General features: G+C 29.7%; 1 protein-coding gene across 14 annotated transcripts in view; it reads right to left on the bottom strand.

Moving 5' to 3' along the window:
• Positions 1-916: 916 nt before the first annotated feature.
• LOC139513040 (microtubule-associated protein 2-like) overlaps positions 917-11,969 on the bottom strand; it is a 117,373-nt gene continuing 106,320 nt past the window's right edge. For 12 of the 14 annotated variants that reach the window (XM_071301128.1, XM_071301134.1, XM_071301133.1 and 9 more), the window contains one exon: positions 917-3,886. In XM_071301128.1, the coding sequence (XP_071157229.1) occupies positions 3,764-3,886 (123 nt within the window). In that variant the 3' untranslated portion in view covers positions 917-3,763. Of the gene's footprint in view, positions 3,887-6,523; positions 6,566-11,969 lie in introns of all 14 variants that reach the window. The other 2 variants (XM_071301132.1, XM_071301141.1) reach the window with 1 other exon arrangement.

Here is an 11,969-nt window from a genome sequence, read left to right as displayed (position 1 = left end):
CGGTCTTAACCACTAGGCCACGAACCCACATGTATGCCCGATACGTCTATATGCCTTTTTGTATTCTTTGTTATATATGACGTGGCTCTGTACTTATACTTCCCATAATTGTGTTATAGTGCCATGGTAAATGTTTATATACATATTCAATCGTTTTATAGTTATTAAGATAATAACAGAATGTTGACTGCTGTACCCCTACATTTTACATTTTCACCTATTGTGTCTGTTTGTTTTGCTTACACATCGTTGTCAATATAATGGAATTTTATGTGACTGTCATTCAAGTGAGATGTTTTGCAGGCTATAAAACAAAGTTTAATCCACAATTAAGAACATACGAAAATGCCTTTACCAAGTCAGGAATATGACAGTTTTTGTCCATTCGTTTGATGCATTTGAGTTTTGATTTTGCTATTTCATTTAGAGACTTTCTGTTTTGAATTTTCCTCTAAGTTTTGTATTTTTGTGATTTATCTTTTCACTTACTACTTGTATGTTTACTTATCTATAAGTACAATTAAATGAATGTTGATTTGCTATGCAGTTTCGTTGAACTGTTTTATAGACCACTTGTTCTTCAGAAATTGTATGCCCGATATCTTTGAGACGTTTTTACCAATTTGTTTCATTTATAGTATAAAAACCCAAAAGCCATTTTGCCTTTCTTTAATGAAATTGTGCTTGAACTGAATAATAAAGTTCAACCACAGAGGTCATTAATAAACATCAGTAAAATTTTAATTTCCAACCACTATAACCTGCACTAACAAAACTTCTTATTTAAATAAAACCCTCAAATATACATGCCTTTTTACATTTCCAACCTATAAAACCTGCACTAATAAAACTTCTTATTTAAATAAAACCCTCAAATATACATGCCTTTTAACAAAGCTGATAAAATACAAAGATATAGAATGACAGATGACTTTATTGCAGAAAGATTAACCATAAAAAGCATTGTAGACAACAAATATAAATCTTTGGCTATAAGCAGACTGAAATTGTACATAATTAAGGACTGGTTTATAAATATTTCAATATATATATAGTTCAATACTTGATAGAATATACAATTTGTCATATGTGGGGTCCTAATCTGAATAAAAATAAAAACTTCAAAATTAAATTAGCCATTTCACACCAAAATTGGCGACAGTAGAATAAATATAATCAAACTGATAATTTTTTATTTACAATATTAAATTCAAAATAACAGAAAAAGATTGGCTTAAAATCATTCATTTTCTAGAATAAATGTTTAATTGTTAATAGTTGCATGAAATAACTTTTTTTAATGTAAAAATCCTGACATATTCAGTCTGCTTATTGTGTCTTGAGGATATCTTTAATGAAGAAATTTACTCTGTAATCAAAATTGACTGTAAATTAGTATAAAACAGTACAATTTTACATAGAACTGTTATCCTTTTCTATTTAATTAATTATACATTTTGATATGAACTTAAATGACATTCCATTTCTTGTGTATTAATTAAAAGTATTTTATAGTCCATATTTGACACATACATTATAACATAATAATGACTCCACTTCTAACATGGTTATACAGTAATGGAAGCAATCATAAAAAAACATCACCTAAACAGGCAACAATGCAACAGAATTGAATAGTTGAAATTCTCCATACAGGTAAACAAATATTTTGGCTCGAAAACTGTATTAAAAATTCACATCAAAATAAAAAATTATAACTTTACTGGATAGGGCTTTTCAATTCAAACTTTTTCAAAACTTGTGCTTTAATCAGATTTAAGGGGTTTTATTTCACCTAAAGCACTTTACATATATATTTCAATAATTCAATGAAAACATGAAATTTACATTGACTACATAATACCATACAATAATCAAGAAAGCACTATTTTTGTAGTATTTGTATTATAATTTTTTTTGGTGGTTCATCGTTTGCAAATATATGCTTAAATTATGTTTTTTTTTTTAACAATATCGACATAATACACATTATGAAATTACAGTAATTTTATGATTATGATACATCTTAAAAATGATATGATAGGAAAACTGTAATTAAAATGAGTTGTCTCCCTTGTCATAATAAATAAAATAGTCAACCCTAATCACATCAAGATTGAGACCAATAATATGCATTGTCAGGTCTAGAATACTAAAAAGTTGTGCACAGAAAAAAATGATAGTGCTGATATATATTAATGCCATTCCAAAACTTATAATATACTTTTGATTTATCCAGTGCAAAAATTTTCGTCTTCTCTCAAGATACCATTTATAAGAATCTCATTCTAACACTGATATTTAACTTAAAATCTTTACAGTTTATAATAGTGTGTTAACAAACAATAACAAACTTAATTTTACTAGAAGTGGAATTGCCTTCATAAACAACCATTTAAAGTCTAACATTAGCCAATCAAATCAGGGCTATTTTCAAAAAGGGAGGGGTTCCAGCCATATGATCCCATTCAAATGAATTGATCATATAAGAAATGGGGGTTCCAACATTCAGAACCAATTCCCCCACCCTGGATCTGCCACTGCAAATTATGGGACAAGCATGAAAAGGATGGCTGAAAATCCTTTTTGACATTTCCATACTTGTAACTGTGTAACAGCCCAGTGGCGGATCCAGAACTTTTCCTAAGGGGGGGGGGGGGGGGGGGGCTCTGACTGACCTAAGAGGGGGCCCGCTCCAGTCATGCTTCAATGATTCCCTATATAATCAACCAAATTTTTCCCACGAAAGGAGGGGCCCGGGCCCACCAGGGCCCCCACCCCCCCTCTGTATCCACCTATGCAGCCTTTAAAAAATAGGTGTTTCCCCTAACAGACAAATGAAGTTAATTTTATGCATTACACACTCTTTAATATTTAAGCTGTAAATTTTCATCCAAAATTAGAATTTAATGAGGCTTTCATGAATGGTCAACATCACCTAGTACAAAGATAAATATTTTACAATTTCAGAACAAATAGTATTACAGATATTAAAACCTGGCAAGGAATTGTACAATACAAATTGTGCAAGGGAGATAACTGCATCTGTAGTTCAAGATTTACTTATTAAGTCAGTGGTTGTAGTTGAAGGCTATTTAGTGATGATTACGTTGATTTAGTTTCAATATCAGGTTTAGATCATTTCTGTGCGACTTAAAAAATTGTATAATGTGCAAATTTATGAAATTTCATTTTCAGTCTGATTTTTTCTTTTTTGTATGGTGCTGCAAAATATAACTCTTTTCCTACTTATTTAGGCTACATAATTTTCTATGAGTATACTGTGCTACATATATTTACTGGTGATAACTAGCTTTGTGTCAAGTATCAATATGGCAGCTTTTGGAAATTACAAAAAAATAACATTATTGAAACAAAGTTATGATTCAAGAGGTGGCTAGAGTATTAATGTAAAATTATTTAGTACTTCTTATGAAAGAAAATTCAATTACTCCATATGAAATGTTCATGATCAGAAATTCGAAAAAATTCCATCACTACAAATTGCTTTAAAAGGGTTTAAATCCTCTAGCCCCCCCTTGTTTTGCTTATGTATGAAAAGAAATTTAATAACTAGACTATTTTTTTTTCATTTAAATTCTTTTGTTCTTAAATTACCCAGATGCTCACTCAAACTCAGTTTTAAATTTCCTCTCGAAATAATAGCACACAGATATATTTCTCTCCTATTTGTTATAGAAGGGGAATAACTCATGTATTAATTGAAATAAAACAATGAAATTAAAAACAGAATTGTTTGTCTTCAAACAGAGGCTTCTGTTTTCTCACATTCTATTCCACTGTCTGGTCTAGATTTACCAGGAGCAACTCCAGTATCTGTTCGAGGTTTTGCTGTTTCTTTAAATGTTAATTTCTGAGTATCAATCTGAAACAAAAATCAATAGTACATGTATCTACAAAAAGGTTTGATATTAATATTTTTTATATAAAGCACAATTTCTTGTGTTTTATCATTTAATTACCAACTAAAATTAGATTAAAATCAATTTACTGTATGATCTTTATCCTATATTGTATTTTCAAATAATTAAGAGCTAATAATAGTGTGTCCTTTTGACTTTGGTCTCAGTTAATCAGAATCCATAAATTTTACCAAATATTTATTTTAATTTGTTATCTACATTAATATTTTTTGCCAAAATGAAAATTGATACACGTAAACAATAAATCTATCTGAAATTAGGACCAATAACATTAATACATTTTTAATCAGTGTAATCCAACATATCCTAAAACAAAAGATTGTTTCCACTGCCTGCACTTCAATAGCAAATGAAATATTTTGTTTCAATTAATATACTTTGTTTTAACTTAAGTTCCCAACATAAGTAAAATGATAGGTAACAGAAGAGAATTGACAATGACATCTAGTATGTTATCAAGATGGTAAACATGGAAATATACAATGTCAATTATTATATACAATTATGGTATATAATTATAATACATTTGTAGCAGGTACTTTTGAGTAACAGAAGTTCAAAATAAAATCTGGATCACCACTGAATAAATACTGTGAATTTGTATATATAACATGTTTTAATACCACAGCTTATGCAGTTTAAGTTTTACTGTGAACTTAAATATACCATGTTTTAATACCCCAACTTACAAATTATAAGTTTATTCTACTCCTTATATTTCTGTTCTATTGTGATGGCAGTTTTTACAATGTCAATATGAAAACAAGAAATGAATTTCTCTGTATGTTAAATATTTCCCTTAATCTTCATTGACAGTGAAGATTATTTCAAGCAACCCCTATACTACCTTCATGCTAAAACAACTGTGGAGAAACTGCTTACCTTATCCATGTTTTCCTGTGGCTATCAAAACTACTTTCTTTAGGTTAAGTCAATTAGCCAGCTTTTTACATCAATTATATATTTGATTTTGATTTTTTGTGTTTTAACACCACCTTTAAGCACCCCTTTTGACCTATTTGTGGCAGCCAGTTTTAATTAGTGAATGAAGCCAGAGTGCCTAGAAAGAACCACAACCTTCGATAGGTAAACTGACAATCCTAATCAATTAAGATTGGAGTTGAATGCACCTGCATGAGAGGGGTTGAACTCACAATCAATTACATGTAAATCTATACATATTCCGACGGTAACAATCAAAACTTACTTTTTGCCTACGCCACCTGGCTAGATTTACTATTTTACCACCTTAAATCAGTCTATGCTTATTCTATCAACAGAAGGGGGATAAGAATCTTCCCCTTTTTTCTTACAACTATGAATAAAATGTGCATATGAGTAAAAAGAAGTATTTGATGCTTACCCTTGTACTTGCATTAAAACAACTACAAGACACAAGTTTTGAGTGCACAGAAATCAGTATTACAAGGTTTTACTCCATTCTTACATAATATGTGGATGAATGTTTATCCCAATAAAATATATATATAAACCCCCAAGCAATCATATATAAATGTTGATTAATGTATTTGTTTGACCAACTGGTTGTATATATTCCTGTTATGAGTTAAATAATAAGCCATGTACATCTAGGCAGTATAAACAATCCAGACGAATGTGATGCTTTAGAACTTTAAACTTCTGCTGGGGTTATTTTCACTCAGTACACTAACTTTTTTATGCTGGTTGACTTTAATCTAGCTATATCAAAAATAGCTTGATGTTTCATATAATCAATTATCATTTCTTAATTTTATTCACTTTCAGAACAATCTATACATGGTTAAATAATGGCTCTAAAAACTTGACTAGCCAATATTTGGTTTATAATGATCTATTGGTTTATAATGAACTATCAAATTGATAAAAATTCTATCTATGTTCAATATATACTTTGAAGAATCTAGCTTTACAACAATTGAAATTAATAGTGCTAAAATGTCTACATTTACCATTAAGTTTTTTTTTGAATTTCAAACCTTATCTTATCTTTCAGTGAACTTTAAGTACATTGGCAGAAAAATCTATTACACGCCTATTCTGTCCTGAAAATATTGGAATATTATCTTATATTTCAAATTCAATAGTTAAAAAAAAATGTTGTAAATGAAATAATCAATCCAACATGTACTTTTTATCCAAATTAATACTAAAGTACTGTATATGAAATATGATGAAATAGATTAAACAAGCAAAAATTGTTGGAAATTGCTTAATTCTATGATAAAGCAGTTCTGTTTTGCATTCATATGTAAATAGAAACTAGTAACCAAGAAAAAGTATCATTGTCCATATCATCAGATGATTTTTTTTTCTCACCATTTTCATTTGTCATTCAGACAAGTGTTTACCCTGTGTGAAAGGAGGAGGAGAAAAACAAAGTGATAATATGTGTCAACCAAAAGAATGAAAGATGAAGGAAAATAAGAAAAACGTCACCCAAAATTGCCAATGTGAAAGGATATATTCCATTCCATGTGTATTAAAACAGGGGATACAATATCTACATGTGCATCAGGCATAAATCTGTGAAATTCTTATAAACCTATGATTCCATAGCAACAAACAAAGAAACTTACTTCTAACTACCCCGGACGACCTGCTCGGGTTCCGACTCCTTCCTGTTAGTAAAAGTCAAATTATAATTAGTACAAAGTTTAGTTACCAGTATATATTATCAGTCGACCATCCAAAATGTCATTGGAAAAAGTCAAGCAGTGTTCAAAGTTTAAATATTTTAAACAGATATTATGTTCTCACGACAACACAAAGACAAAATGTCAACTCACTATTTTTTTCAAAAGTTTTGTACCTATAGAATTGTCAGATTTTTTTTTTCTTTTTTTTTCTGATTTCTTTAAAAGAAAAAAATGTGACCAAGTATATTCAGTCTTGGTTAGCAAAGGTAATAATCAAAGGGAATTAATATGGGAACTTTTCCCCAAATAGATGTTTTTGATCAAGTTCCATGCTTTCCATAATGATGGTGACACTTATTAAACAAACCAAAATTGTTTAAATGGATCACAAATGATTTTCCCCAAAAGTTTGGTAGCAGTTGTCACCTTTTGAGAATTTTTCTAACAAGTTCTTTGAGAAGTTTTCTGTATGTCAATTGCATTATGTATAATATTCTATGGTTTAGGCAGTGGAGAAGGTTTATCAGCCCTGATTATGTAATGCTTGCAATCATGATTTTAAAAGGACCATGCATTTGTGATTTTCCCAGGGAAGTTATGCAATTATCTACCCTTAACAGGCTTTCAAATTATTTGTTTCAATTGGTTAATATGATGTTTATTGTTTATTTTCTTCTTCAAAACAGATATTTTGTTTCATCAGTCAAAACATTATACATCCTACAGTGTGATTGAGGTTTTATCTAAAGAGAACTTGTGATTTAAGAGAACCTTCATTAATATTTCTAAATAATTTATTGTCAGACGAAAACTGTTATTTGGGTTATGTCGTTTACAACATTATGCCAATCAAAGCTCCAGGTACAAAGAAACTATTAGACCTTTATTTGTCATAATGCATTAAAATGCATATTCTTATATAGCTGATAACATAGTAATATAGAAATCTTTTGGAAGAAAATACTTGTATATAGACAAGAAAATGATTTTCTTATTTAAATTCTTGAAGGTTATTATGCTGATTTGAGTGACATGGCTGTTAAATATAATGATTAAATCGATCAGAAAAAATAGATTTCTTTATTGTATTTGTAATATCCTTTTAAAATGTTTAAAGGGACCAATTACAATAAAAGAACATGATCTATAAATTACATTGAACTGAATATCCTTGTCATGGATCAAGTAAAACACATGTCAAATATGAGAAGTCAAACTTCAAAAATAATAATTTAAACCTTATTATGTTTTAATAAAAATTATTTTAAATTTCTAATTCATGTTTGTAGTTACTAAAATTATTTCAAAACTACTGCCTTCATTTTGTTTAAGATGTTGTGTCTAAAGATTATCTTTCCCTTGAAGTGCCTATATATATTATTTACACCCAAATAATTTAAAGAATTTATATCTTTTTAAAGTAATATAAATATTATTAGTATAAATAAATAAGGTAACTATGCATTGATATAAAACTTATTACCAGAATAGTGTTTGTATACTTAGAGGATTTACATTATAGAATTTATTTTGGTTAAAAGCATGCAATACACACATTTGAATGAATTTAAATGCTCTCTTTAACTATAATCTGTCAACATAAGAGATATGAGATATGTCTCACCTACTTTGCACCAATATTACATTGAAATGAATATTCCTGCATGAATATAGGAGTGACTTTCCATTTATAAGATCTAAAACTCACCAAATAACAAAATGTTAACAATGAACAACCAAATGTCATAATCAGTGGTGTATACTAAAGAGTTATACATCTCCAATTTAAGTTTCAAAGATCCCTAACATACTTTTACGCTATTTATAACAGCTGTACCTTTGTATTAGGAAATTATTATCATTTTTTTTTTATTCACAACTACAGAGAGATCTAGACTTGGAGTTATGGAGAAGTCTCAGACCCCCTATCCCCCTTAAGGAGCTAAATAAATGGCGAATGCATAGAAGGTTAAACGTCCCACTCCTATAGCTAACATTCCCTAGTTTGGATCCCCCTCAATAAGGAGCTACATAAATCTATGTAAAAAACTTGGACGTTTTAAATGTTTCACTCTTAATGTTTGTAAGTGCTAAAATAATATGATTGCCAAACTCATATGTGAATGTAAAGTTATTGTGAACTATATTTCAGATAGACAGATTTATATGACCATATATATTGAGTCTAGCATTAAAATTGCCTTTTAAGGAAACCTTCAAAGTTGACTACTTGAGTATTTGAGCCTTTTTACACTTTTTTCATCTATACCTTCTTATTATTGATGCTTAAGAAAGGTTAAAGAAAGTAATATAATCTTGAGATGGTAAAAACATGACATACACCAAGAAAAGCTAGCATGATAGGCAACTTTCTATAGTGCAATTAGTAATATTAGCCACAAAGATGGCTTAAAATAAAATTTAGTAGTTTGTCTTTAGATAAATATAGGATTAAAGGAATTAACAAAATCTAGTTTTACCTTATTGAACATGTGAATTTAAAATGTGGTATTAAATTATAAGTGACAAAAAAAATGAATTAAAAAGTTGAAAAATGGTGAAAATTAAATTTTCAGAGAAAACATCACACCAAAAGAACAACTCATACATATTATAAACTTGTAAAGTAGTGTCAGTCATCAATTTACTTAAATATAATAATATATTTCACAGAGATAAAAAAAAAAAAAAGAATGACTCTAAAGTTTAGCCATATAATTGACTCTTAAATATTACAAAATGACCATACGAAAAGGTATCATTGTCAACGAGACAACTTATCCACAAATGATCAAGGACAGGGATAAAAACAACTGTAAGGTACTGATAAAACCTTTAAAAATAGCAAAATTGTACAAGTGGATAAATACTTGCTAGGAATAAATAAAAGCAAATGTAACCTTCTTTGTGGGTATCTTGTAACTGACATTACTGTTGTTTTATTTACTGAAACACCACGAGAAAAAATGTATGTGGAAAATCAAGATGAAGTTCTATTATTGCTTCATGATTAACACCATGTGATGTTAAGGCATTAGAAGTTAATTTCATCTAATTATGACAATTTTCATTTATTTTCTATAAGGCCAAGTTGTTTTTAATCTGTATTAGACCCTTGCCAACCTTTGAGGTTAAATTGTTTTGTGTTCTTTATAATTATATATTAGGAAATTATGCATAATCAAGAATTTGTCCAAAGTAAAGGATGCCCCACTTGCACGATCATTTTCTATGCTCAGTGGACTGTGATATTGAGGTAAGAACTCTAATTTGGCATTAAAAAAAGTGATCATATTATAGGGAACATGTGTACTTAAAAGTTTCAACTTCATCAAAAACCACCTTGACCAAAAACTTTAGCCTTAAGCGGGACATAATGCCCCTAGGTGGGGCATAAAAAAACCAAGATAGACAAAAGAAAATGGTTTGTTAAATCAACTCATTCTAGTTTGGTTAGCATTGATAAATCATCAAGACATGATATAATTATAAGGAGTAATCCAAGTTATGGTATGATTAAAAATGAGACTAAATATCCATTTGTGACCAAAGGACTAAAACAAGATGTTCTTTTGGTGATCTCTCTCTAATATTATTTTCTGGCAGTGACTCTGAGCTATCAAAAAGTATATATAAAAAATTGAAATACATGCCTCTTGGTGAGTTCTTTGACCTGGCTTTTAAAGGAAAAAGATAGAAAATACTAATGATTTGAACCTTAGGTATGTGATAAATGGAGCAACAAACAAATCATCATCTTATAATCTGATTTCAGTGATTTTTTTGTTTATAATTACCTTTTTGTCAAATTATGCCAAATTATGATGCAAGCTATATAATGAAATGCTAGTTTTGTTAGAGGGGTAATAAGTTTAGTCAGTACTATCCTGAGCTCTGATAGATATCATAATACTTACAAAATCTTTAACAAAATCTTTAAGTCCATGAATTGTTTGACATATACTTATAAACTTGAATTAAATATATAAAATACTGAGATATGGTATGATGGCAATGATACCTAACCAACAGATGTCTAGGTCCTTTTAAAAATAAATAAGATTATCAGTGTTAAAAAAATTCCAGTATCACTCAAATATATTAGATATTATGAATATAACTTAAATTTCATTAATTGCTAATGAGAGGGAGAAAAAAACAGATAAATTCTATTTGTGGTCCTATAGATTGAGCAATACTTATTTGGTTCCTTTTTAAAAGGAACTCTTAATTCTGAACAGAATCGTCAAGGAACCAAATTGGTAGAACTTTCAATTGTTGTGGATGTATAACTAGTTAGAGCAATGTTCATACAAATGGGGTCATAAAAGACTTATTAAACGTGATGAGCTTTGGCTTAGGTTGGAAGAAGAATTTCAGTTGTATTAACACAATTAGTATCTTAAATCAAATTTACAAAAAATAAGAATCTTGGTGGTATTAAATCTGTGTCATATTCACAAACTAATCGAATCTGAAGTCCTATTTACTAAATTTCTAACCTTAGTCGTATTTATAAAATTTCTAATCTTAATGGTATTTACAAAATTTCTAATCTTAGTCGTATTTACAAAATTTCTAATCTCATTCATATTTACAAAATTTCTAATCTTAGTCGTATTTACAAAATTTCTAATCTTAGTCATATTTTCAAAATTTATCTTTCATCACCTCTCTAGTTTGGTTGCTTAAATGAAAGCATTAATGCCATTAACCGGAAAGGAAACTATGTAAATTAACACCTTATCTTTCTCCCTCTCAGAAGTTAGCCTCAACCTTAGAAAGCCAAAATATAACAACCATGCCTGTTAGTCATAATTCGCAAGCTCTGACTTACGATCTTATGGAATAGAGGTTGGTCGTATTGAACTTTGAGACTTCCCTAAAGTTTGACCACTACCCAATGATTTCATTGACCACCTAGACCATTGTGTTTGTTGTCTTGATCGACAATGTCTACAGTTTAAACTATGACGTTCACCTGTTACTGGCGAGGGAAGTTCATCCATACTGCCTTTGGGATAGGGCCAAATTTTCATTGGAATTTTTAAGGATCCTCCGCCTGCATGATGAGCCACATTATCTAGTGATCCCACTTTTGCTGATGTATTCCATTCTAGAGAATTGTCCACAATTTGTACGTTTCCTCCTCCTGCACGATGTGTTACATTGCCTAGAGAATCTATTTTTGGATGTGCTTGCCATCTGGGAGTTTCGTTAACAATCTGAATATTTCCTCCACCTGGTTTGTATGTTTTTGCGATCTCCAATGATCCAATCTTTGGTCTGGCATCCCAATGAGGTGTCTCACTAATGATATGTTTATCACCACCACCAGGGACATGATGGACATTGTCCATAGAGCCGACTTTTGGATTTCCCTGCC

This window comes from Mytilus edulis, chromosome 2 (assembly GCF_963676685.1).
Source record: "Mytilus edulis chromosome 2, xbMytEdul2.2, whole genome shotgun sequence".
NCBI classification, from domain to species: Eukaryota; Metazoa; Mollusca; class Bivalvia; order Mytilida; family Mytilidae; genus Mytilus; species Mytilus edulis.
This window is presented reverse-complemented; position numbering and strand designations above follow the sequence as displayed.